Genomic DNA, 27,876 nt, shown 5'->3' with positions numbered 1-27,876 from the left:
AATACCAGAAAGATGTTTACTTGTGTTTTATTGACTATGCAAAGGTATTTGATTGTGTGGATCATGACAAATTATGGATAACATTGAGAAGAAGGAGAATTCCCGAGCACTTGATTGTACTCATGAGGAATCTGTACCTTGACCAGGAGGCTGTCATTCAAACAGAACAAGGGGACACTACATGGTTTAAAATCAAAAAGGGAGTGCATCAGGGTTGTATTCTTTCTCCACACTTATTCAATCTATATGCTGAGCAAATAATCCAAGAAGCTGGACGATATGAAGAAAAACGTGGTATCAGGATTGGAGGAAGAAACATTAACAACCTGAGATATGCAGATGATACAACTTTGCTTGCTGAAAGTGAGGATGACTTAAGGCACCTACTGATGAAGGTTGAAGAATACAGTCTGCAGTATGGATTACATCTCAACGTAAAGAAAACAAAAATCCTCACAACTGGACCAATAAGCAGCATCACAATAAATGGAGAGAAGATTGAGGTTGTCAAGGAATTCACGTTGCTTGGTTCTACAATCGATGCCAACGGAAGCAGCAGTCAGGACATTAGACGACGTGTAGCATTGGGAAAGTCAGCTGCGAAGGAACTGTTTCAAGTGCTGAGGAGCAAGGATATCTCATTGAGGACTAAGGTGCGCCTGACACAAGCCATGATATTTCCAATCGCCTTGTATGCATGTGAGAGCTGGACAATGAATAAGGAAGACTGAAGAAGAGTTGATGCTTTTGAGTTGTGGTGCTGGTGAAGAATGCTGAAAGTACCGTGGACTGCTAAAAGAACTAACAGATCTGTCCTGGAGGAAGTGCAGCCAGAATGCTCCTTGGAAGCAAGAATAGCCAGACTTCGGTCTCACCTATTTTGGTCATGTTGTAAGAAGGGACCATTCCCTGGAGAAGGATGTCATTCATGCTTGGTACGGTGGAGGGTCGATGAAAGAGGGGGAGGCCTTCAAGGAGATGGACTGATATGGTGGCTGCGATGATGGGCTCAAGTATAGCAGGGATTGTGGGGCTGGCGTGGGAGCGGGCAGTGTTTCGTTCTGCTGTGCATGGGGTCGCTATGAGTCGGAAACGACTCGATGGCACTTAACAACAACAACAATAGTACAAAAATTCTTTTGGTATTTTAATGGGAATTGCATTGAACATATAGATGAAATCTTTACTATTTTGAGTTTGAGCATGGTACATCTCTTGATTTATTAAATCTTGTTTGATTTCTTTCATCGGTATTTTATAATTTTAAGCATATAGGTCCTGTAAAAGTTTAATTAAATTTGTAAGTGTTTCACTGGGGGAGAGAGCAACTGTAAATGGTGTTATGTTTTTGACCTTAGTTACCATGTGTTTGTGGTTAGTATATAGAAATATGACTAATGCTTTTGCATGTTAATCTTGTATCCTGTGATCTTGCTGTATCCTGTGACCATACTGTAGCCTGTTACTTTGCTAAACTTCATTATTAACTCTAGTAGATTTTGGGTGCATTCTTTGAGATTTGCATGTCATCTGCAAATCCTGTCCACCTGTATGGCTTTTATTTTCTTTTCTCACACTACTTCATAGACAAGAAGACTTCAGTACTCTGTTGAGTAAGAGTGATGAGTGAATATCCTTGCCTTGTTCCCAGCCTGAGAGGAAAGCAGTCTTTCATCATTAAGTAGGATGTTAGCTAGAAAGCTGTTGTTATTTTTGATACTTTTGGCCAAGTTTCAAAATACAAAATTTAATAGAACATAGGTCTCAGAGTACAGAGAACCTGTGTCATTTTTTGCCTACCCACTGTCTATTCCCCTTTGACATATAACAAGGCTTTGATTTCCCCTCAGAGGAAGCCAATCTTTCCCTTTTTGTTTTTGTTGTTGTTTGCTGTCGAGTCGGCCCCGACTCATAGCGACCCCTCCTTGGGTTTCCGAGGCAGTTATCACTACGGAAGTAGGATTGCCCAACCTTCTTTCCAAGGAGTGGCTGGTGGGTTTGAGCCGCCAGCCTTCTGGTTAGCAATCAAGTGCCTCAGGCACTATGCTACCAGAATCTTTCCCTAGAATTATGCAATTCTAGTGCAGTGGACAGGTGAGCCAGGGCTGGCTATCCCATATATTCCATCCTCTTGTCCAAGAATTTAGTGCAACAAAGTTCAAGTATGGAATTTCATTAGAATTATTACACTAAAGCTCTCTTTCCAGTAGACTTCTAGATCAAGGGTAGACAAACTATGGCCCAAGAGCAAATTTGCCCTGCTTCTTCTTTTCATAATACAGTCTTACTGAAATACACCCACAACTATTCATTCACATATTGTCTACGGCTGCTTTTGAATAACAGTAACAAAGTTGAATACTTGCAACAGAAAGCATATGGCCTACAAATCCTAAAGACTTACTCTCTGGCCCTTTATAGAAAACATGTGCTGACCCTAGTTCTTGATAGTAACATACCAGCCTTTGGCAGTTAGCAAACATCTCATCACCACGTGGAAACAATCTGTTAGAAAATGAGGTCAAACAAAAGAAGAAACCAACTCTAAATATTATTTAAGCTTCCAGATTCAGGTGGGTGTGAAGCTACTACTGTTGTTACCTGCTATCAAGCTAGCCCCCACATACAGCAACCCCATTCACAACAGGAACAGACCACTGTAATCAACAGGTCTTTCATTGGCTGATTTTTAAAATAGATGGCCAGGTCTTTTTTTCTAGTCTGTCTTAGCCTAGAAGCATCACTAAAAGCTGCTCAGCATCACAGCCACGTGTAAGTCTCCAATGACAGATGGGTATGGTGGGTACACTTGAGGTGCACTGGTGAGGAATAAAACCTGGATCTCCCACATGGAACACAAAAATTCTACCACAGCTCTGGAACCTACTATACCACCAGATTTTTAAATTATATTAACCAATCATTCCAACTTTCTTCAAAGCAAATCTGAATTGAATTTCCTTCACCTAAACTAAAAGAATGCAAATTTGCAACATTAGAAAAAATCCACAGTGCTCACTGTAGGAACACAACTCATATTTCTACCTCCATTGTATGTCCATCAATACCATGAAAACATGCAATTTTTCTTTATCCTAGAAGATAATCATGTGCTAAAAACTGTAATTATAATTAACTAAAAGTTTATGAAATCAACTAATTTAGTGTTGATTTAGGTTTTATTCGACCAGCCATCCTGAGGTGTTTCTGAGTAATGAAATAACAAAAGGATGGAAATGAAAATGACTCCCCCTCTAAAAACAGAAATCCAATTCTGGATAATCAAGGAACAACAGACATGTAAGTATAAAAACAAAAAATAAGAGCAATAATTTAACAGTCCCTGAAATAAAGGAAATATCCTAATATTAGCTAGAAGCAGCAGCTTCTGCTCCCTTATCCAGATCAAAACTCTCAAAGGAACAAGATTTAACTAATTAGGGAGACAGTGATTAAAAGTGGGGTTGCTAATGTCTACTGGACATATATCTGTAGTAATGTTCCCTAGAGGTTCCTGAAATGGAAACCAAAAATAAGCCTAATATTCCTGTCAATTATGCAATCATCATCTGTCTTAATTATATCTTTCTTTAGGAAACTAAAAACCATACATAGGTATGGTTTTCAATGCAAGCTATATGTTCCAGTGAGGAAATACTTTTATATTATGTTTAGAAACAGAATCATTTTGTTTAAACTTTTTTAATGTGTATATTCTAGATCAAGATGTTTCTTTCCATGGCATGCTTCTCCCATATGCAGAAAACAGATGTTAATCTACTGGAAAACTTATGATAACTTAAGTAGTTAGTAAGATGACCAGTTATATACAGACAGAGAACAGATATGGAGTGGTGGGGATGGGGTGAAGCTTAAAATGAAGGTGGTGAAGCAGTTACAGAACACAAGCTTATTAGGAAAAAAAGGCTTTAGTGGGTTTTTTACAAGGCAAGAATAGTACATTGTGACATAATTTTTCTCCCTGGGTATTTCCTCCCCTGCGATTTGAACAATCATTCAAGTAAGTCAAAGAAAGTATTATAAAGATGAACTTAGTGAGAACTCTTAGGCAGCACCTTGACATTTCATCTCTATTAAAGATAAAAACCACATACATCTACAGCTAAATATTGATACAGATTCCAGCTTAGGCCTTATGGTGCAGACTGCCAACCATGCAGAGTATCTTTTCTCTTCCTCTCTACTTAAGTAGGAGCTCTGGTGGCATAGTGCCTAAGGCATGTGACTGCTAACCAGAAGGCTAACAGTTCAAACCCACCAGGCACTCCTCGAAAGGAAGATTGGGCAATCTCCTCCTGTAGAGACACCACCTTGGAAACCCAACAAGGGGATGCTATGAGTCGAAATGACTCAATGGCAGTGAATTTAAAATGCCCTGGGTATGGGCCAGGCAATGGCTGCCCATAGGGAATTCCCGAACACTTGACTGTACTCATGAGGAACCTGTACCTTGACCAGGAGGCTGTCGTTTGAAAGGAACAAAGGGACACTACATGGTTTAAAATCAAGAAGGGAGTGCATCAGGGTTATATCCTTTCCCCATACTTATTCAATCTATATGCTGAGCAAATAATCCAAGAAGCTGGACTATATGAAGAAAACGTGGCATCAGGATTGGAGGAAGAATCATTAATATCGTGAGATATGCAGATGATACAACTTTGCTTGCTGCAAGTGAGGATGATTTGAGGCACTTGCTGATGAAGGTTGAAGAATACAGTCTGCAGTATGGATTACGTCTCAATATAAAGAAAACAAAAATCCTCACAACTGCACCAATGAGCAGCATCACAATAAATGGAGAGAAGACTAGGCACTACACTACCAGAGCTCCCCATTGTACTTTAGGGCATTTTTTAAATAAAAACCTAGCCCATATCCTAATATTGCCACTTACTTGTGCAACTTGGAGCAAATTATTTAATCTCTCTAAGCCTCAGCTTCCCTTATCTATAAAATGAAAATATAACACTTTTTACATATATACTTTTTCTTAAGGTGCAAAAAGAAATAAGTGAGTTCATAGATGCAACATGGTCAATTCAGTGCCTGACATACAGTAAAGTGCTCATTTATGGATAGATGAGCTCTGGTGGTGTAGTGGTTAAGGTATTTGCCTGCTAACCAGAAGGTTGGCCGTTAGAACCTACCAGTCACTCCATGGAAGAAAGAGTGGGCAGTCTGCTTCTGTAAAGATTTACAGTCTTGGAAACCCAATGGAGATCGCTATGGTTCAGAACTAGCTCGATGGTTTTCTTTTTTTGGTTTGGTACTAGAAAAGATGAAGGACTACTCAGGAGGCAGACTTCAAAGGCCTCTGATATCAAGTGGCTATTGTGCTCACAAAGCCCTATAGTTAGAAATGTAGATCTGCTTTTCAAAGAGTTTCTATCACTGAGTGTGGTGGAACCCCTGAGACTGTCCCTTAGAAACCCTAAGGGTCCTTAGAAACCCTTCAGGCCTGGAACTAAACCCATCCCCAGGAATCAACTTTTAGCCAAACAAATAGATAGGCCTATAAAAGTGAATAGTCACATCTGGGAGGAATGTATTCTTCAGTATTCTCAACTATATGAGACAAAACAGCAGCATTTGTCCAAAAACAAAGCTCAGGAAGCAAGAAGGGGCAAGAATGACGGACAAATGGAAACTGGGAACCCAGAGAGTAAGTAGGAATTGCAACCAATGTCATGAAATAAAATGCATATAATTTGTTGAATGGAAAATGAAGCAGTTCTACAAACTTTCACCCAAACCACAATAAAAAGTTAAAAAAAAAAAAAAAAGAAAATTTCTATCAGTAACAATGAATTCAGACAAAATTGGGCCTATCTTATATTTATCCCAAGTGAAGAATTAAGATGATTAAAAAAAAAAAAAAAAAGGATAGCTCACTGCCTAAATCTTCAAATATCCCTTTAAGTCTTATTTTATGTTATATAACTAAGTGTTGCACTTTTTTTTTATATTACTGTGATTTGGGTGACAGTTTACAGAGCAAATTCATTTTCCATACAGCAGCTCATATACACTTTGTCTCATGACATTGACTACAATTTCCCACAGTGCAACAGCTCCTCTCCTAATTCCTCCCTACAGATACCTCTTCCCTACGTCCTTCCCTCCCAGGCACTCCTGCCCCCCGAGCGGACTTCCCTGTGCATACCCAGACCTTCTATTCTCCCATGATTGATCTCTCCAAGGAGTGTATCTACCCAATGTAAATGTTCAGCTCATATGCCTGTCTTTTGTTTGTCTGGAAGCAATAGGAGTGGGTTTGATTCCAGACCTGCAGGGCAGCTAGGGGCCACAGTCTCAGGGGGTTCCACCAAGCTCTATCAGACCAGCAACCCTGGTCCCCCTGCCCCCCTTTTTTATGATTTTGAGTTTTGTTCCACATTGTTCTCCCACTCTATCCATGATCTCCTACCATAAATCCCCCTCCAAGTGGTTAAGTGGTTAACAATGGTAGCCAGGTACCATCTAGTTCCTCTGGTCTCATAGCCATATAGGCTGAGGAAGGCATGGTATACATCCCTAGGACTAATTGTTTCCATGCTTATTTGGTTTTCTTCATTCTTCTTTGCGCTGGACAAGGAGAGACCCATCGTGGTATCTACTTGGCCGCTTGCAAGCTTCTAAGATCCTGTCACTACTCGCCAAAGGAGGATGTGGAACAATGTTTTTGTGTAGTATGTTATGCCAATTGAGCTTGATGTCCCCTGAGATGATGGTCCCAAGCCCACGGGTCTAACTACTCACACCCTCTGGGTAGCTGGCTGTGGCCAAGAAGTGACTACAACCTTGTCCCTTTACAAATACACTTGCAGAAACATTGTCTGCCAACCCCCTATGGGCCCCTCCTCTCCTGCACAGACATACCTAACAGTTCAGCCTGTTTACCCATCTATTCACCCATAGATCAATATTTGCCTTCACTGACAATGCAGTACTGTATTACACAAACACTTTTGGTTATTGTTGGGTGCAGTCAAGTTGATTCCAACTCACAGCAACCTCATTTGACAGAGCAGAACTGCCCAGCAGGGTTTTCTTGGCTGTAATCTTTATGGAAGAAGATGGCCAGGTTTTTCTCCCATAAGGCCACTGGTGAGTTTGAACTGCTGACCTTTTGGTTAGCAGCCAATTTACCATTGCACCACCAGGACTAACTAGATATTTATTTAGGCTCAGCTGATTGAATCATGTTCCATGTTTATATAAAAAAGAGCTGGGTAGAAAGGTACATCAATTGATGCTACCAGATCACATCACAAGGGTAGGCTGAGAAAAAGACACATAAATGAACTGGAATCCTCTATTCTGGATACCGAGCTTGATGCACAGAGCTCTACAGTAAGTGGAGGTTATGGCCTCCTTTCCCTTCTGCATAGTTCCCCTCTTTGGTCAGTGCCTTTGCAAGTATCCTCTGACATTATTAACTGGTCCTCTGACATTCTGGTTTCATTTTTATCTTTTATTGCTGAGACACAGAGAATATGCTTACGATTTCTGTACCCAGAGATCTGCTGAACTGTGGGGTCTATATCCTTGACACCAAGCTAACAGGACTACTCTCACTCTACAAACTTCCCCAGGGCACTTATGTAGGTTTTACATGTCACAAGATGCAGAAAAGCCCTAAAAAGATTGCATGACCCAACTGAGGCCACCAGCTCTGAAATGGGGGCAAGGATCACATTATCAGGCTTAACTCTTTTCATATACCCTGATAATGTCTCACTATTATGAGATGTAGGTTACTATAGTGATGACAGGCTGAACCAGACAGACATGATAAAAGATGTTGCGTAACCTATTTTATGATCGTTTATCTCATCAAAATGAGATTGAGATAATGTTTTGTATCCTACTTGAGGAAAACATCATATGGCCAATAAAAATATTCAGAAAATCAGAGTGGTCTCTGCCTCTTCTTAGGGATCTAGGGTGACACAACAGACTTGATATAGGGGAACCTGCAGAATGGAGTCCCTGGGTGGTGCAAAGAGTTAAAGAAAGCATGTGGCTGATAACTGCAAAGTTGGAGGCCTGAGACCAACCAGAGGTGCCTCAGAAGAAAGGCCTGGCAATATACTCTGAAAAATCAGCCATTGAAAACATTATGGAGCACAGTTCTACACTGACACACACGGAGTCACCATAAGTTAGAGTCAATTTGGCGATAACTGGTTTGGTGATTTTATCACGTAGAATCTAAGCCTTAAGACTGAGGCCAAAGCTCTGGAGACATATCCAATTAGAAGCAAATATAAGTATCTGCACACATAAACACAGGAAGAAAAAAACTACTGTAGTACATCGGTCTCAAGAAGAACCCAAGGCTTTAGAGCAATAGCAAAAATCATTTCATTAAGGAAGCAACAAAAAACTCAGGACCTTTTTTCTTGTTGTACTTCCCTGAATTGTTACTTACGGGTTCCCGGCCATCCATGGCTTCCATCCAGAGTCTCCGGTCCTCTTCCGACAGTGCCTGCATGGTGATAACCCCCGGCCTGTGGAGAGAGAAGGATATAAGCTCGGTGCCATAGGTACTGATGAGATACTGGTGCAGGAGGAGAACCTAAAAAGAAACAACCACTCAGCAGAGTGAGAGTTTCCTGGGGTTAAAAACACCAAGAGAGACACAACACTCAGCTTCTCTGAGCTTCCATTAAGTCTCAGAAAATAAACCACCTCACCAAATCCCCCTCAAGAAGCTATCACCCTACTCTGCAGTTAAGGGAAACGGTTAAGAGTTATCCCTTTAGATTTTGTTCATTCCTTGAAATTTGATTCATTTCTATTCCCTCAAACGCTTAACAAGGTATTCTACTCACTAGAGAAGTGCAATAAATATTTACTGATGTGAATGCAATTGTTGAACTCAAAATAAAAAAAGGGCTGTGGAACTAGGAAGAGTTGGTGGTTGCACACAACATTGTGAATGTACTAAATGCCACTAGATCGTTCACTTTAAAATAGTTAGTTTTATGTGAATTTAACCACATTTTTTTAAAATTATCTTAAAGATAAAAAGAGAAGAAAATATCCAAACTGGAAGGATCCCTGTCTCCTAATACCTAGTTCAATGCCTCCAAAATACTTTTATCATGGAGGAGTTTTATAGAGTTAATTGGCTTTGTAATTATGATTAAAAGTGTGCATATGCATGTATAAAACCACTGTCACGGAGTCATTTCCAACTCACAGCAGGCCTGTAGGGCATAGAAGATCTGTACATAGGGTTCCCAAGGGTAAATCTCTAGAGATGCAGACTGCCACAGCTTTCTCTCATAGACTGGCTGTTGTGTTCGAACTGATGACCTTTACAGTTAGCAGTGAAGCACTTAAACACTGTACCACCAAGGTTCCTGTGTGTACATGTGTGTATATGTATACGTGGTGTGTTGTGTGTACATTATTTACATATAAAATTTACGTGTGTGTGTGTTTGTACATATATATGTTTTCTTAAATGAATACTTTCTATGTCGAATGCTGTGCTAATGCATGTAAAATGCATTAACTCTTTTCATTCTCTCACTGAAATTTGCTTGCTGGTTAAAACTGAATGCAAACCCTCCAGAAAGCATATACATAATATGAAATATTTGCCAAGTTCCCATTACAGATGGCACTCCATGAAAGACAGAGACTTGTGCCAAAAAAATGACCTTGGGAGAAGAGCTATAAACCCTTTGTGTTCATTAAAGCAGGAGCTCTTAACTTAAGGTTAGGAGTTGGACCTCAGAGAGGCCACAAACCATCTTCCCCACTCCCTAAATGTATATGCATTTGTCTGTAGAAACAATGCAAACTGCCCATCAGATTCTCAAAGAGAACTGCAACCCTCAAAAGGTTAAGAATGGTTTATTTAAACCAATGTCTTACAAATCTAAGAAAGTCTACAAGGGAGAAAGAGATCCACTGAGCCATAACCTCCACTTACTGTAGAGCTCTGCGCATCAAGCTCAGTATCCAGAATAGAGGATTCCAGTTCATTTATGTGTCTTTTTCTCAGCCTACCCTTGTGAGGTGATACGGTAGCATCAATTGATGTACCTTTCTACCCAGCTCTTCTTTATATAAACGTGGGACATGATTCTACATGACTAAAGTCCCATTATCTTGTAAGTCTACAGGTAGTGTTCATGACCATAGACCAACACAGTATTGAAACTCACAGCTTGACAACACCCTAAGCAGGACACCCCTAGGCCCCACAAACACTCACATCTGTTAATTCTCATCCCTAATAATTAATCACTGCCTCTGACTTATTTCCACAGTCCCAACGTGCATACTACACTTATTTATGTTTGTTGTTGTTGTTGTTGCTGTCATGTGCCATGAGTCAGACCCGATTCATAGTGACCCCTCCTTCAGTTTCCAAGGCAGTATCACTACGGAAGTAGATTGCCCCATCTTCCTTCTGAGGAGTGGCTGGTGGGTTTGAACCGCCAGCCTTCTGGTTAGCAGTCAAGTGCCCTAGGCACTACGCTACCAGACCTCCCAAAATTGATTTGACAACACCCAACAACATACACATTGTTGTTATTGTTGTGTGCGTCGAGTCAGCCCCGAGGCAGTACTGGCCCCAAAGCAGTATCACCAGAGAAGTAGATTGCCCCATCTTCCTTCCGAGGAGTGGCTGGTGGGTTTGAACTGCCAGCTTTCTGGTTAGCAGTCAAGTGCCTCAGGCACTACACTACCAGAGCTCCCTATTTATGTTTACAGTATCTTAAAAATCACAGCAGCTTTTTACTGATCATCCCTCAACCTCACTTAAAGAAATAGTTTTCAAAGATGTACGCATGTAAGTGCATGGGGATTAGGAATATGGACATTGGGGAGGGATGCGATCATGCAAGGATATGAACAAATGTGTATAAAAGTGTGTGTGTGTGTGTGTGCACGTGTGCACACATGCACTAGGAGAGACAGAGAGAGAGATGGAGAGATAAAGACAGAGAGAAACAGAGATTGACTGATTACAATTAATTGGTTGTCAGAAAGTGGCATCACTAAGAGGGTGTGGACCATACTAGGTGACATTGTCAGAAGGGTTGACACCAAAATTACTGTCTATAAAATTTTCCTGCAATATTTCAGCAGAAAGCTATTATTTTTTATTTTAAAAAAAATCCCTGTAGTTAGTTATAACAACAAAAACATTTGTCATAAGCCCAGCTTACATGTATCAACATACATAACACAGCTAAAACGCTATCCTAATTTACTCTTTGACCCCTCTAATGTGCTCCAATCAGAGCTTTCATTATTACCCCATCACAATGACTACTCAAATCACATTGTTTTGGTTGCATGTGCACACACACTATTGTTTCGCTGCTGTCAGTGTTATTATAGTCTCTGATTTTTTCCAATTTTCTGGTGTTTTACCTACAATATTGTAATGATTAATATTTGTAATATAGTAATGAACCTATACCAATAATATTTTTGATATTAAGTAACAATCAAAGGAAAAGGAGAAAAATCAAAAAAGGCTTCTGCTTAATTACTAATAATATTCTAATTAATAATGTAATTCAATGTAGAAAGATTTTATAAAAACAATTTTGTTGTGGGTATTCATATAATCTAAGAATTCCATGTAAGCAATTTATAACTATATTTATCACATATTCTATGATTAAACTTGATAATAAACATTACTAAAGATTCAGTATGGTCTGGTACAGGAGGAGGTCCATGGGGGGTTGGGGGTAGAATGACAGCATAATGAGTTACCTCACTGGGTGATACCAACCCTAGTGACTATACTGCTTGGACAGTCAGATAGTATTTCTGAGCTTCAGGTTCTTACAGGTAAAATGGAAGATGGGATGGGGCTTTGCTCTTAAGGAAGTATGTGTACATAGGGGTGGGGGGTGAGAAGAGGCAGAAGGAGGGAGGGAGAGAGAGAGGAGGAGAAAAGGCAGTAAGCAGGTGGACTGGTTAAGTGTGTTGAGGATGAAAAACAGGCAGCAGGAAGGACATTAATTCCCAAGAGGGCTGTCATTCCTGTGAATGCCACAATGGACACTGGTACCATGACACAAAGATGTCTCAGAAGATACAATAACTCTTCTCTCTCCAAGCACCTGCCAGAGTTCTTTCCTCTTCTTCCCAGATATTCTCACTCTCAGACCCAAGTGCCCATTTCACATCATCTGTCATTGAGTGTGCCAGACTCACTGGGTGTCCACAGACTCTGTGCTGGCAGCTGCAGCTCCACAGATCTGACCCTGTGACCTGGAGGCCCAATGTATCAATTCTGCCCTTTCACCTTTCAAAGAGCCAAACACAAAGTTTTAACAACTCTGAAACAAAAAAGTCTATGAAGCTATCATCCAATGTAGAATTCTCAATTCCCTGGTCCTGGATCTTTGATCACTGTTCCAATACTTGTATGTACCTGGATACCTAAACAACACATCAGAATCAGGTACATCCTTAAAATGGAGATCCCCAGCCCAATCTCACCCACTGGATCTGAACATCTGGGTTGGGCCTGAGAACATGGATTTTAACCAACTCCCCAGTTAGTCCTGATGTACAGTTAAGTTTAAGGTCCACTGCCCTGGGCTGCCCATTTCCCCACCCTTTTCCTTCCTGCTCCCCCTGCACTGGAAAGCAAAGATACTCTCCCTAACACTGCACTCAAATACCTACGTATCTCCAGTTCATTTCCTGCTAGTGTTCACCAGAGAAAAGTGAGACCACAATAGCTGCCCAACATACCAAGGTCTCAGGGACTCACAGATGTCACATCAACTTCATGGGGCATAGTGTGAAATTTCCAACCAGATCACACAGGGGAGGTTCTGATAAACTCAGAGGGTGTGAAGGGTGTGCTATTTGGCCTTGGTAGCCAGAAAAGTCAACAGGATTTGTTTCATTTAACAAATAAATGTCAAAATACAAATTATTTTCCACATGTGGTTTTCTTTGTCATCTTTTTTTGGAGGTTGGATGGCAGCAAGAAAAACAATGAGTAAACTGGATTTAACACATTTAGTTCTTATCTTATCATCTCCCAATTTACAAAATTTTCTCTCAGCCTCATGTATGTGCATCTAGATCACAGGACTAGCCTTTCTGAAAACCTGGAAAATACTAATTCAGTTCCAAGTTTCTTTTCCTTCGTCACAGTTTAAAACCACTGTTACACAAATCTCTTAATTCTGTTTGAATTTCCTACAACCAAGGTATATGGGCTGATTTTCCTTATTTTAGAATCAAGAGATAATTTTCCTTCTATTATTTATACCCATGATGCCCCTATTGACTACTATCTGATAAAACAAGCAAAACCTCCAATGACCTTGCACTTTTAATACCAGTCTCTGGAAGACAGCACACTAACACTCTCCTTGAATGGACAGCATTGAAAAGGCCAACAATATCAAGTTCTAACAAGAAAGCAGAACAAGTAGAACTTTCATATACTGCTGTTGGGAAAATAAATTTGTAAAACCACTTTGGCAATATCATATCTACTAAAGCCAAACATACAATTTGTACTATGAGCTTCCAGTTTTACCTCTAAGTATACAACCAAGAGCTATAAGTGGAAACGTATACCAAAAGACACAGACAAAAATGCTCATAGTCATTTTATTCATAATAGCCAAACCAAATCAAAAAACAAACCCACTGCTGTCATGCCAATTCCAACTCTTTTCAACCTGATAGGACAGAGTAGAACTGTTGCCCTATCATAGGGTTTCCAAGGCTATAATAGTTATGGATCATCACTCATCTGAAGTACCTATTGATGAAGATCAAAGACTACAGCCTTCAATATGGATTACACTTCAACATAAAGAAAACAACAATCATCACAACTGAAGCAATAAGTAACACCATGATAAACAGATGTGTGATGGTTAAGACTGTGTTCAACTTGGCTAGGCCATGAGTTTCAATAGTTTAGCAGTTATGATGTAGTCATCCCTCTTGGTGAGATCTGATATAATGTAATCAACTCCATGATGAGATCTTCTATGAGCAGCAAATTGCTGAAAGGGTTATGGTCTGCTTCGAATATATATGGACGATCAGGCAAAGTGCTCTTGTTTCTTGCTCAATCTGGATTTTGCATCTGGCTTTTCATCATGACCCCAATTCTATGGACTTGAGTCAGCGACCTTCCACACTGCCTGCTGATCTTGGCATTCATTAGCCTATGTAGCCTGTGAGCCAGCAGCTTGCCATTTAACCTACCAATCTTGGGTTCACCAGCCCCTGCAACTACGTGAGTCAGGAGAAACCTTCGGTCTGATGTCTGACCCACAGACTTAGGACTTGCCAGCCATTGCAACTGTGTGAGCCATTTCACTGAGATAAATCAATCACACATGCACGAGCATGCATGCTCTTTCTTACTCTTGAGTTCTCTCTTGCTCGTATTCTCTCTTTCTCTCTCTCTCTGGTTTTGGTTCTCTAGAGAACACAGCCTAAGACACTGTGTTATCCCATTTATATGAAGTTCAAAAACAGACAAAACTAACCTATGGTAAAAGAAGTCAGGCAGTGCTTTTGTTTTGGGGATGAGGTATGAGTACCTGCCTGGGAAAGGACATGAAGTAAACTTCTGGGGTGACAGAAATGTTCAATATCTTAATCTGGGTGGCACCTGTGTGTGTGTGTGTGTGTGCATGCGCATGGGTGCACACATGCACACACGCATTTGTGCGTGCATGCATGCACATATATAAACTCATAAAGATACAGAATTAAGATTTGTGCATTTGACTATGAACATACCAATTAAAAATAAAAATATCCAAAAAAGATGGTGTCTCAGCAATAACTTAGGCTCACTAGTTATCCTGACTCTACTGCTTCCCAGCTGTGTAACCTCATGGTCAAATAACTGAACAATACTACTATGTCATACTGTCGTCTTCTTTAAAATGCAGGTAAGAGTTCTTATGTCAGAGTTGTTTTTGAGTGCTAAATCAAATGTGTGTTAGTGTCTGACACACAATAAATGCTTCAAAATCAGTTGTTATCCTAGTAGCAAAAGGGGGCAAATGGAAACAGGATGGCAGGTATGGGGTAAGATCAAAATTATGGAGGGAGAAGAGCAAATGCGTACAATTTAAAAAGGAAAAGCAATAACCCACAGGTGCTTCTGATACACATGACCCCACCCCTAACACTGTCCCATACAGCACTGTAAATCATGCCTCTGCCACAACGCAAGCCAGACGAAGGCTGACAGGACACACAGGCTCTGACATCATGAGCATTTCCCTTTTCCTCCAGAGTAAAGAATCATCGTGGCCTACTTCCCCCTTTTGGAATTAATGTCCAAAAGCTGGTAAGAACTAGAGAAACAATCTCTAGCAAACTCTAGGCACTCCCCATGCCTACCAGATTAAGAGAAAGAGCAAATGACTTAATTAGAGCTTTCTAGAACTCAGTCCTAAGATGTAGCTTAAAATATAACACTTTCTTTTCATGCTGAATAAGTCTTTGGTTAGAGCTATAGCTGGATCAGCTCAGGAACCATGGGTTGTTGTTGTTGTTGTTATGTGCCGTCAAGTCAGCCCTGACTCATAGCGACCCCTCCTTGGGTTTCCGAGGCAGTATCACTACGGAAGTAGGATTGCCCAACCTTCCTTCCGAGGAGTGGCTGGTGGGTTTGAACTGCCAGCCTTCTGGTTAGCAGTCAAGTGCCTTAGCCACTATGCTACCAGAGCTCCCAGGAACCATGAGTAAGATCTCCAATTTTCTCTAAGCTAGCACCCCTGCCAGTCATGCTACAGGTGGTTTTTGTTAGGTGTCATCAAGTTTGCTCCAAGTCATAACAACTCTAGGTACAACAGAATGAAACACTGCCTGGTCCTGTGCCATCCTCAAAATCTTTGCAATGCTGAGTACATCGCTATAGCCACTATGTCAATCCATCTTGTTGACAGTCTTCCCCTTTTTTGCTGCATGCTACAGGAATGATGCAAAACATGGTTATTTGCTATCACAGGGCAAGCTACTCACATCTCCTCCAACAATGGCCCCCAAAAAGAGCCCACCAAAAGCAATGTATCTTTTAGCAACACATTCACCGATGCCAGCTCATGGCCTTCTCACCAGCCAAGAGCAAGCAGAAGCACAATCAGCCCTGATTCCAAGGTTACTTGGAATTAGAGTAGCTTTCCTACTCTAATCTTTTTCCTGAATCTGAGTCAACAAGAGTGATCTCAGTGGTTTGGCAAATTACCCATTTCCTATTGGACAAGGAAATGCTATTACTACCTCCACCCCACTGAAACAAACACACTCAGAATCTAACAGTACTATTCTTTCTAAATCAACCTCCAAAGATCTAGGGTTTACTCAATCATAAGATTATAAATCTTCTGTTGGCCAGAGTTCATTCTTAGTCCCTATCCACGTTACTGTAAAAGGGTCAAATTCAGAATATAAGAAAACACTCTGGCACCCATGGAAACACATATTCTCTCAGTCAGTGTTTGGAACTTGTCCCACTATGCTAATATAGAAGACAGAGGGATGTGATGAAGGTTGGAGAATGGGTTGCCATCACAGATTAAAAGAGTGTTGCAAGTACCACATACAGGAAATGCCACATAGTCCTTTGGTTCTAATGTGCTACTGGGAAAAATGATTCCTAACAGTTTCTGGGCAATGATAAAAGTCTAAAGGCTCAACAGATCTTTATTGCACAAATATATATGAGTTCATTACACAAACCATGCAAACAGTCTTGGAGAATGACATCTCCAATAATTTATGTTTATGTAAACACATCCACTATCATCGAGTCAATTCCAACTCACAGCCACCCTATAGGACAGAGTAGTATTGCCCCACAGGTTTTCCAGGCTGTAAATCTTTACAGAAGCAGACGGCTACATCTTTCTCCCATAGAACAGCTGGTGGGTTCAAACTGCTGACCTTTTGGTTAGCAGCCCAATGTTTTAACCACAGTGCCAGCAAAGCCCCTTTATATATATATGTATAAAATATAAATTTTATATGATATTATACTTCAAGGAGCTCTGGTGGCATAGTGGATAAGGCATTGAGCTACTAACCAGAAGGTCGGCAGCTCAAATCCACCAGATGGTCCACAGAAGGAAGATGGGGCAATCTACTTCCATAAAGATTCACAGCCTTGGAAACCCAATGGGGATCGCTATGAGTTGGAATCAACTTGATGGAAGTGAATTTGATTTTTTTTTTAAATATTATACTTCATTTTAATATAATTCTGATACATTAAAGCACAAACTTAAATAGAGGAGGTTAATCTATTACTGACTTTAGTCCAAAGGTTTACTCAATCACAAATAGCTCCTCTCCCTTAGATCTCAGAACTATTAACAAAAGTACAAAAGTGAGAAACAGAGACATCAAAAGTTGCAAACTGGCAGGACACAAACAGTAGCTAAGATGTGTTGAGTGCTTATTGTGTGCCAAGTACTGTGTTAAGGACTTTACTTGCATTAGTATTTATTCTTCACAATAACTGTATGAAATACGTACTACCATAATACCTCTTCTTAAAGGTGAAAAAAACTAAACTGAGAGAAATTAATCACACAATGTCACATAGCTAGTAAGTGGCAAAGCCACTACTTGAACCCAGAACTGCCTGACTCTAAAGCAAAACCCATACCTTAACTATAATGTTGTACTGCCATCATGTGCATGCAGTGTATGAGTCCTGAGACAAGAGACCAGCTCCTACAGGGAAGGAGGGAGGAAAAGAGAGAGGGAAGGAGGGTATTCTGCTTGTCTTATATGCATCTGTCTCTCTCTCTCTCACAGACACACACAGACATATAGACAAACACAAACACACACCCGAAGAAGTTTTTAGAAGCAAGCTTCTAATCACTTATTTTTTAAAAATCTGATTATAATGAGTGAATGAACGAATGAATCATAACCTAATAAAGCATGTAGCACTGACCCCTTGGGAGGAAAGGTCCTAAAGTAATTAGGACCACAGCAATAATAATAGCTTAAAGAGTATATAATGCTAGCAACATCAAATCATTTCTTACACTGTCATTTTAAAAGATACTGAAGTCATAAAATATCAGAAAGCCAAGACAAAGAAATCTTTGGCACATGTTCATGACCCTTAAATGTAACAAGTATTGAATGGGTGTCTATTATGTGCCAGCCATGATGCTAAGCACAACGGGCATAGGAGTAAGCAACTTTTAATACACTCTACCAGGAGAAAGCATTATTAACTATTATTTGTTAATACTGTTGATACCAAACTGTAAAAAAAATTTTTTTTAGCCCAAGAAATATTCTACCCATTTACCAATTTTTTTTCATTTTTACTATTTTATCTCACAATGAACAGAAATGTTCATGAGGGGAAAGTATTGGTTGAGTTGTTTCTTCTCTTCATATTTATGTAATAGTAAAATTTTAGTTTCTATTTTAAAAAATCAAGCTCATTTTTATATTTTAAATATTTTTTATTTAGAATCATCTGGTATACTCAATCAATAAAACCTCAATTTCACTATGTAGACTTAAGAGTAGAAATAAACCTGCCTTAGTCACTTGCCTATAAAATTCATTACTGCTACATCCCATTCTGGCTTAAACCAGAATCAAACAGCAAACACTTTCACATTAAATTAAAAAAAAAAAAAGCAAAACCAAAAAACCTCACTAATAAATTCAAACTACGTTAAGTTTAAAGACCCGATAAACCTCTCAACAAAGAATCAATCACTTAGTTTGCAGACTAGCCAAGATGTAATTTAGAAAGTACAATATTTCCCCCACCCAAGTCCATGGAAGTCCAAGCACTAGAACACTCTCTGAGGAAGGAAAACGCCATTTCCTCTCTGAAATGTTAATGGCACTGAGACCAGTGCTCTAATCCAACCAGCAGGAAGGCAAAATCGAATATTATTTCAAACAAGGGGTGAGAGGGGATGGGGAGGGAAAGCTAGAAAGCAGGAAAAATGGATTCATCTGTTGCAAAAGATAAAGGTGCGCCATACCACAAGGAGAAAGTAGCCCTGCCTGGTTCTCAGCACACACTGGACAGCCACAATCTTCTACTTTCTTTAGCCTCCTCAGATAAAACAACCACCCCTGGCACAAAGAGCCTGATGCTTTATTTAGGTCAGAAAGCAAGGTAAAATCTAATGTTTAAACCAAACTGGAAAAAAAAAAAACCTCACTGCCATTGAATTGATTCCAACTCATAACAACCCCTAGTGGGTTTCCAGGGTGGTAAATCTTTACCTAAGTAAACTGCTCCATCTTCCTTCCATGGAGCAGCTGGTGGGTTTGAACCACCGACTTTCTTGTTAGTGGTCAAATGCCTTAGGCACTATGCCCCAGTGGTTCTTAATGTTTAAACAGAGGCCTGATTATCTGAGTGTACTTGCTTCAGCAAGAAAGTGAGCATAAAACAATCCATCATGAAGGGGTGGAAGAAAAGAATTTCTAGAGAAAGACTGAGTCATTTAGAATGCCTTTCCTCTAAGAAATAATATTCACATGATGCGTTCTTCTGCAGAAAACACACACACACACACACACCCCGATTCTTAACTGCCAAGTATAAGGGGGCAGCTCTCTTTGAACAGCACCCTCTAATAGTTACGAACATATATACAAAACTGCCATCTAGAGGATGAACACTGGAACAAAATATGTTACATAAGGTGGTCCTGTTTGGAAAACACACATGAATCCTCAGACACACAAATACATGTGTGCATACACAAAACATACCAAGGTAGAACTTCCAGCATTATTTTTATTTAAAATTAGTATGGCTTCCTTTGGAGCCTATAAATTGGAAGAGAGAGGCATAAAACTTTTATGTTTTACAGGAAGTATGTATAACAAGTTACCACATATGCAATTTGAAAATGGACTCTTCCCCTAGCAGACCCTTGGCACAAATGCCCTCAATGCACTTGAACTCACACTTAGTTTATAGATGGATTGAAAAGTCTTGATCCTGTAGGAAAAGGAATGTCACCAAGACCAAAACAAACAAACAAGCAAGCTCACAAAAACACCAAGGGAACTAAAAGTTCACAATAAGAACAGTGAAGTTCCAGATTTTAAGGTATAGGTAATGCAAAGGCACAATTGTTTCAGATACAGGACTGCATCAGAGAGGAATCGTATCACGTTCCATCTTCAAAACAATCCTGCAAAGCAGATATGATTGTCCCCATCCTACACATAGGTTAAACCACCGACCCAAAGTCACACAGCTAGCAAGGGGTACGTCCCACATGCAAACTTATGGTTGCCTCCATCTCTCACCAGCATCATAAACACTGTTATAAAAACATACTTAAAATGAAGGTGATAAATGATTAGAGGGCTTGTTCTGGTTACCTAGTGCCACTCTGACAGAAATATACCACAAATGGGATGGCCTTAACAAACAGGAGTTTATTCTTACAATTTGGAGACTTAAAGTTCAAGTTCAAAGTGCCAAGTTCTAGGGGCTGGATGAAAGCCCCTCAACCTTGGGGTCCAGCTCTGCCTCCTGCTCCTGGCCCACTGGAGCTAGAGGCATTTCTTCATCCAGACAGCTGCTGGCTGCTGAGGCTGACAAACCCAAGATTGACAAGTAAAAAGGCACAGTCCTGATGTTACCAAACCACATGGCAGGCCATTAACTTAAGTCCCAAGGTTGGCAGAGCATGGCAGGCTGAGGAACAATGACGTGGCTACATGCAGGGTCCACGCATGCCATAAACTAGAGACCAGTCCCAAAGCTGCTGTTTATATATGGGAAGCAGACCACACACCCAACTACTCAGCTGCTCCCAGTAGATTCCACCATGGAGTTGATTACCAGTCTCATCATGGGGAATACTACATCCAGTTGCCCAGGCACTCAACCAGGCCTAGCCAAGTTGACACACAAACATAACTACCACAAGGGTTCTGGCAGATTCCCCCACCCCCATATTTGATATAAATCTTTCTAACCTTCAGTTACTATGCATCTGGTAGATGCATAGAAAAAAAAAAAAGCCTGGGTTTTTTCTTTCATTCTGCTTTGGTTTTTTGTCTTACATACAACTACAGGTTATGTGTTTACTTGTTGAAGTTCTAGTTTAAATAGCAACTAAGGTGGTTGGGCTTCTTCTCTAGTCTTTTATACAATAGTTTACTAAGGTCCAAGAGAAAGAGCAAAACAATCTATTTCAAAACTGCATCACTGAAATAAACACTAACAATAACATGCATACAGTAATATATTAAAAGCTGTGTAAAATTATGTTATTTTGTATCTGGATACAAATCAACTGAGAGAGATACTTAGTGTTGAATGGAGACATATAAATCCTATCTAATTAATTAAATAACCAGACAACAACAGGGAGGGAATAAATGCATTCATTATGCCATTATTCAGTCATACCATTATTCTCTGTAAGAATGGATAGGATAAGCCCCTTCTATGTTACATGTCCCCACAGCATTTTAGCCCTCCAGAGGCTTGCTGAAACACTCAACATACTAGTACTTAAACTTTCAGTTGCATGAGTCATATGTGTGTGTGTGTGTGTGAATTCTATACTAACTAAGAGTAAATGCCACCAAGGTAAGGACTATGCTTATCTCAGTCCCTATTATATCCCTAACATCAAGCTGCCATCGCTAGTAAATTGTCCTTTGCTACCCACCAGTAGAGAGTGCCAATGCTAGGAAAGGGCCATTTAACACTCCATACAACTTTTTCAAATGTATGGATTTCTGCTGGAGTCAGCTAGTCCCCCAAAAAAATATTCTAAGCATTTCCTTTACCCAAGCATAAACAGTGGTCCCCAAGAGCAGTGATGTAGAGCATTAAAAAAAAAAAACCTTTTATTTCTATTATTTTCCATATGGTTTAGTGGCCCCTGCTGGAAAACATCTGGGCAAAAATATCCATGTGTCACTTACATCAGTGAGAAATTGTTTAAAAATAAACAAATCCAGGGATGTCAGCAGATGACTACCATCATGATTCTTTAGCTCAATCAAATATTTTCCCTACATTTACTCATTCATTTCCACAAGAGACTGCATGCATAGTCAATTATTTTAAAAGACTGAAGACCAAGCCCACTATACCAAACTCACCACCATCAAGTTAATTGAGCCTTATAGTGACCCTATAGGAAGACAGAGTAGAACGTCCCCACAGAGTTTCCAAGGCTATAATCTTTACAGAAGCAGACTGTCACATCTTTCTCCTACAGACCAGCTAGTGGGTTCACACTGTCAACCTCTGTGTTAGCACCAAAGCCCTTAATCCCTGTGCCCCAAGAGCTCTTGTGACTGAAGATGGGAAGTACAGTGATTCACATACCATAACCACTAAAGGATGCTTTTAGATGATGTCCTGCTTTTACCTAGGAATTTTAACTTGTTGTCATGTACCAATCAGTCAGACCTGACTCATAGTGACCCCTCCTTGGGTTTCCAAGGCAGTATCGCTACAGTACTAGATTGCCCAACCTTCCTTCCGAGAAGTGGCTGGTGGGTTTGAACCTCCAGCCTTTTGGTTAATTAAAGTCTCTCAAAAAGAGTTGACACACTTGAAGGAACAGATTGTAAATATGGTCTTTCTTCAATTAACCAATATAAAATATAAACCTTAGAAATGCTCGGGCGGGGAGGGAAGCTCAGTGTAATAGCAAGGCAATACAAAGGTACTAAAGAATACCAGAGACAATAGAAGAACAAACAAATCTGTCCTGGAAGAAATGCAGCCGAATGCTCCTTAGAAGCAAGAACAGCCAGACTTTGGAAGTCTCGCCTACTTTGGTCATATTGTCAGAAGGGACCATTCCATGGAGAAGGATATCATGCTTGGTGAAGTGAAAGGTCAGCAAAAAAAAAAAAAAAAAAAGAGGAAGAATCACAATGAGATAGACTGACACAGTGGCTGCAACAATGGGCTCATGCACAGCAAGGATTGTGAGGATGGCACAGGACTGGGCAGTGTTTTGTTCTGTCATACATAGGGTCACTATGAGTCAGAGCTGACTTGACTGTACCTAACAACAACAACAACAGAAAGCACAGAATGTTTTCCTGATAAGAAAGGGGGATTTCTTTTAAAAAGCGAATGTAAGCTTAGGCTACTGTCATAAAATAGTGTCTAGAATAAGGGAGATAATTTATATGAATAGGCTGCTTGGTGAAGTGGGATTTCTTGTCAATGGGATTGTGCAAGCATCCATCTACCCAAAAGGCTGTAAGGGGCATAATTTTCTGCTTCAGTCAGCAAGGCTCTTCCTATTCAGTACCTTTTAGAAAAATAAAAAATACATATATAGACCTCTTTGAAGCCATGTTGTAGCAACTCTTCACAAACAGTACAAGTAAGAGATGTTCACTTAGAGTCTTATCATGTACTTGATGTAAAAGTCCTGAAACTAAATCTCAAAAGAAATCAGAATGGAATTTTGAAGGTTATGTAGCTTTGATGGACATGATACCTTGACCTGAGCAATTTTTCAGTTTAGGAATGAAGAAATAAGCAAGGACTAACTAATTTCAACTTTTCAAAATTGGAAATGAAAAAAACATTTTTGAAGTAAAGTCAAACACATGAAGAGTACTCTGTAAAATATTTGCTCAGAATAGTCCAGGGATATTCAGCAGTTCCTCAGCTCTGAACCTCCTGCAAAGCTGGTTCTGAAAAAAGAAAACAAAAAAAGGAAGGCACTAGAGTAAAGGGAATAAATAAAATGTGGCCTCTGAAATTATCCAGACACCAACAGTGGGATACAGTAGGAGTAGGATACAGAGAAGGGAATAAGTGTCAAGGTATCAAAGGTTAAACAAAGCAACTTTAGAGAAGAATTAAAAGGAGATTTCTGAAAATGTACTCGGTATTAAAGAGGATCTATGACACACAAATTTCAAGAGCCACTGATGTAAAGCCCAGACCTGGATTAACACTTGATGTGATTACCAACTCATTCCTGACACAGTCACCACAGTTCTTCTTTGTAGTACCTAAATCAACCCATAATTTTAGGACTAACATATTGATAACAATGCATTTGAATCAACTGATAAATGGTGCTACTGCTTTGATTTCTCCAAACTGCTAGTCTCCCTAGAAAAACAGAAATTAGTGTCACCTTGAAAACAAGAGCAATTTTTCTGTTAGAGATTGAAGAAATAAGCAAGAGTCTCTACTAACTTTAAATTTTTGATGCTGCAAACAATAAAACATTCTGAAGGAAGTCAAAAGGAAGCCTGCAGAGGAAAAAGGTGTGGAGGTTAAAAAAAAAAAAAAAGAGACATTTATTGGAAACCTACTACGAGCCATATGCCCGACACCATCTGCATCTTCTCCTTTAATCATGAGTCATGTGAGGACTTGCCCAAGGTCGCAAGGTGGCAGATTTAAGGACAGAAGCAAGTTCATAGCTTTTCCCATTGGTTTATTTATGATGCCAAGTGCAAATCATTATACTGTGAACAGCTCTTCCCAGATTTTACAACCTGCAAGTCTAACACTCTGAAACGCAAGTACTAACAGCACTCAACTCATCTCTGGAAAACATTTCTCAAATATCATGAGTTTTGAGGCAGGGAGGTACGTGGGGAATGAGCTCTTATGAAACTTCAGTTCAAATCCCACTCCAGCCTTGGGTAAGTTATCTCACTTTTCTCAACTACAGATCCTCACAAGAAACATGGGGAGGTCTCCCTGGGTTGCTATAAGGATTACATGAGATAATATACAGAAAACATTTACCTTGTAAAAAAGTGCTCCCTCAATGCTGGTTCCCTCACCCCTAAAAGGCTGGGGTGCTATTGTTTTCCTGGTGAAGTAGTCTGTATTAGAGATAGGAACTCACCTTTCCATTAGCTATATTCTTCTCAAGCAATCCCTCATGGTGGGGTGGTTAGAGCTCTCAGCTGTGAACCAAAAGGTCATATTTGAACCCACCAGCTACTCTGTGGTAGAAAGATGAGGCAGTCTGCTTCTGTAAAGACTTACAATATTGGAAACTCTATGAGGCAGTTGGGAGCACTGGTAGCATAGTGTCTACGGCACTTGACTGCTAAGCAGAAGGCTGGCGGTTCAAACCCACCAGCCACTCCTTGGAAGATAGGGCAATCTACCTCCGTAGTGATACTGCTTTGGAAACCCAAGGAGGGGTTGCTATGAGTTGGGCTGACTCGACAGCACATAAAAACAACAACAACATGGGGCAGCAAGTTCTACTCTGTCCTATAGCTTCGTTATGAATTGAAGCCAACTCAATTGGCAGTGGGTGTTTTGGGTTTTATATTCTTCTCAAGAAGCCCTGGTGGTGCAATGGTTAAAACATTCGGCTGCTAACCAGAAGGTCAGTGATTCAAACCTAGCAGCCACTCCACGGAAGTAAAGATCTGGAGAGAGAGTCCCATAAAGATTATAACCTATGAAACCTTATGGAGCAGTTCTACTCTGCCTACAGAGTAGTTACGAATTGGAATTGACTCAACAGCAATGGTTTTGGATTGGTTTATATTCTTCTCCTCCATATGGGTAAGTATTAGCTCCTTAGTAAAGGAGCTTGAGTTTTTTGTTGTTGTTGTGTTTTGTATTGCTATTGTTGCTTATTGCTAGTTGTTTTCAATGCTATGATAAAATTATATTGTGGTATGGCTGGTGTTCAGTGCCTTGGTATAAAAAACAACTCACTGCCCAATGTAATGAAACAATACGTGTATTAACTGCTATATGGTAAATGAATTTGCTCTGTAAACTTTCACCCATGCTGCAGTAAAACTTTTAAAAAAAAAGAAAAAAAAAAAAAAAACACTGCCATCGAATTGATTCTGGCTTATAGCAACCCCCACTGAGTTTCCAAGGCTGTAAATCTTTACAGAAGTAGATTGCTTCATCTTCCTCCCACTGAGTGGCTGGTGGGTTTGAACCGCCAACCTTCTGGTTAGCAGCCAAATGCCCTACCCACTATACCACTAGAGCTCCTTGGTATAACTGGTAAGAATAAAGGACAACTGAAGAGCTTGTTTTAAAGGTGAATTTCATTTGAGGTAACACAAAGTTTTACAAATAGACAGTAGTAATGGCTGTACAACATGGTGTATGTAACTAATGTCATTGAAGTGTATCCTCAAATATGGTTAAAATGGTAAAATTTTTGTTACATGTATTTTACCACAATAAAATTTAAAAGGTAGGGGCGGTTAATTTTAAAGTCTCACTCCCAGAAAAATCATGGATGCTGTAACTCTAGGGCGGAAACCAGGAATCCATAGCTATAACAGGTAGAAGCTGCATCTACTGGTTCGCACCACATGAGAAGAGACAGTGATTTGCTCATTCATAATATTTACCTCCTGGATTATCACTTTCCTAAAGGCTGCAGCCTCTGTTCCAAAATAACATGAAGTATCAACACTGAGTCTAAAGATCCACCATTTGTCTGTCAATCTGTCCTACTATGGTGGTGTGCACGTTGCTGTGATGCTGGAAGCTATAGCACTGGTATTTCAAATATCAGCAGGGTCATCCATGGAGGACAAGTTTCAGCAGAGCTTCCAGACCAAGAAAGACTCAGAAGTATGAAGAGGCCATCCATTTCTCACATCCACTTCTCAAATACGGGCCATTGAAAACCTTATGAATAGCAGTGAAATACTGATATATTACTGGAATACTTTATGAATATCACTGAAACACTGTAAGATACAGTGTCATAAGATGAGCCCCTAGGTCAGAAGGCGCTCAAAATACGACAGGGAAAGGGCTCCCTCAGAGTAGAAACAACCTAAATGATGTGGATAGAGTAAAGCTTTGGGGACCTCCAACTGCTGATATGGCATAACTCAAGATGAGAAGAAACAGCTGCAAACATTCACTGATAATCGGAACATGGAATGTACAAAGTACTGATGTAGGAAAAGTGGAAGTTGTCAAAAATGAAATAGAACACATAAAGATCAATATCTTAGGCATTAGTAGTTGAAATGGACTGGTGTTGGCCATTTTGAATGAGACAATCAAATGATCTACTATGCTGGGAATGACAAACTAAAGAGGAAAGGTGTGGCATTCATTGTCACAAAGAATCTTTCAAGATCTATACTGAAATACAGTGCTATCAGTGATAGGATACTATCCGTATTCCCACAAGGAAAACGAGTTAATATTACTATTATTCAAATTTATGCACCAACCACTAAAGCCAAAGACAAGGAAACTGAAGATTTTTACCAACTTCTGCAGTCTGAAATTGACCAAACATACAATCAACATGTACTGATTATTACTGGTGATTAGAACGCAAATGTTGGAAACAAAGAAGAATCACCATTAGTTGGAAAATATGGCCTTGGTGATAGAAATGATGCTGGAGATCCCATAGTAGAATTTTGCAAAACCAATGACTTACTCATTGCCAATACCTTTTTCAACAACATAAACGGTGGCTATACATGTGGATCTCACCAGATGAAACAGACAGGAATCAGATCGATTATATCTGTGGAAAGAGGTGACAAAGAAGCTCACTATCTTCAGCCAAAACAATGCCAGGAGCTGACTATGGAATAGACCATCAACTGCTCATATGCAAGTTCAAGTTGAAGCTAAAGAAAATTAAAACAAGTACATAAGAGAGTTCTGGCAAGATGGTGGACTAGGCAGATGGATTGCACAGACCCTCTTCAACAAAGAAAAGGGAAACCAATTAACACAGACACAGAAGATAATCTTGGACCCATGAGCCTTGAATGGAAGGATACAGAATTGGACTAAACCCCAACTAGCAGAAGAATTTGCGTGAAAATACCAAAAAAAGGAGACATATGGAGCTGTGGTCTGACAGCGAA

At 39.9% G+C, this 27,876-nt stretch overlaps 1 protein-coding gene across 1 annotated transcript in view; it reads right to left on the bottom strand.

Moving 5' to 3' along the window:
• Positions 1-27,876, bottom strand: part of ARHGAP26 (Rho GTPase activating protein 26) — a 778,689-nt gene that overhangs the window by 490,252 nt on the left and 260,561 nt on the right. Inside the window, exon 11 of the mRNA XM_042780720.1 lies at positions 8,459-8,537. Coding sequence (XP_042636654.1) covers positions 8,459-8,537 — 79 coding nt within the window. The remainder of the gene's footprint in view (positions 1-8,458; positions 8,538-27,876) is intronic.

This window comes from Orycteropus afer, unplaced genomic scaffold (genome assembly GCF_000298275.1).
Source record: "Orycteropus afer afer isolate SDZICR_OR568_19922 unplaced genomic scaffold, OryAfe1.0 scaffold00056, whole genome shotgun sequence".
NCBI lineage: Eukaryota > Metazoa > Chordata > Mammalia > Tubulidentata > Orycteropodidae > Orycteropus > Orycteropus afer.
This window is presented reverse-complemented; position numbering and strand designations above follow the sequence as displayed.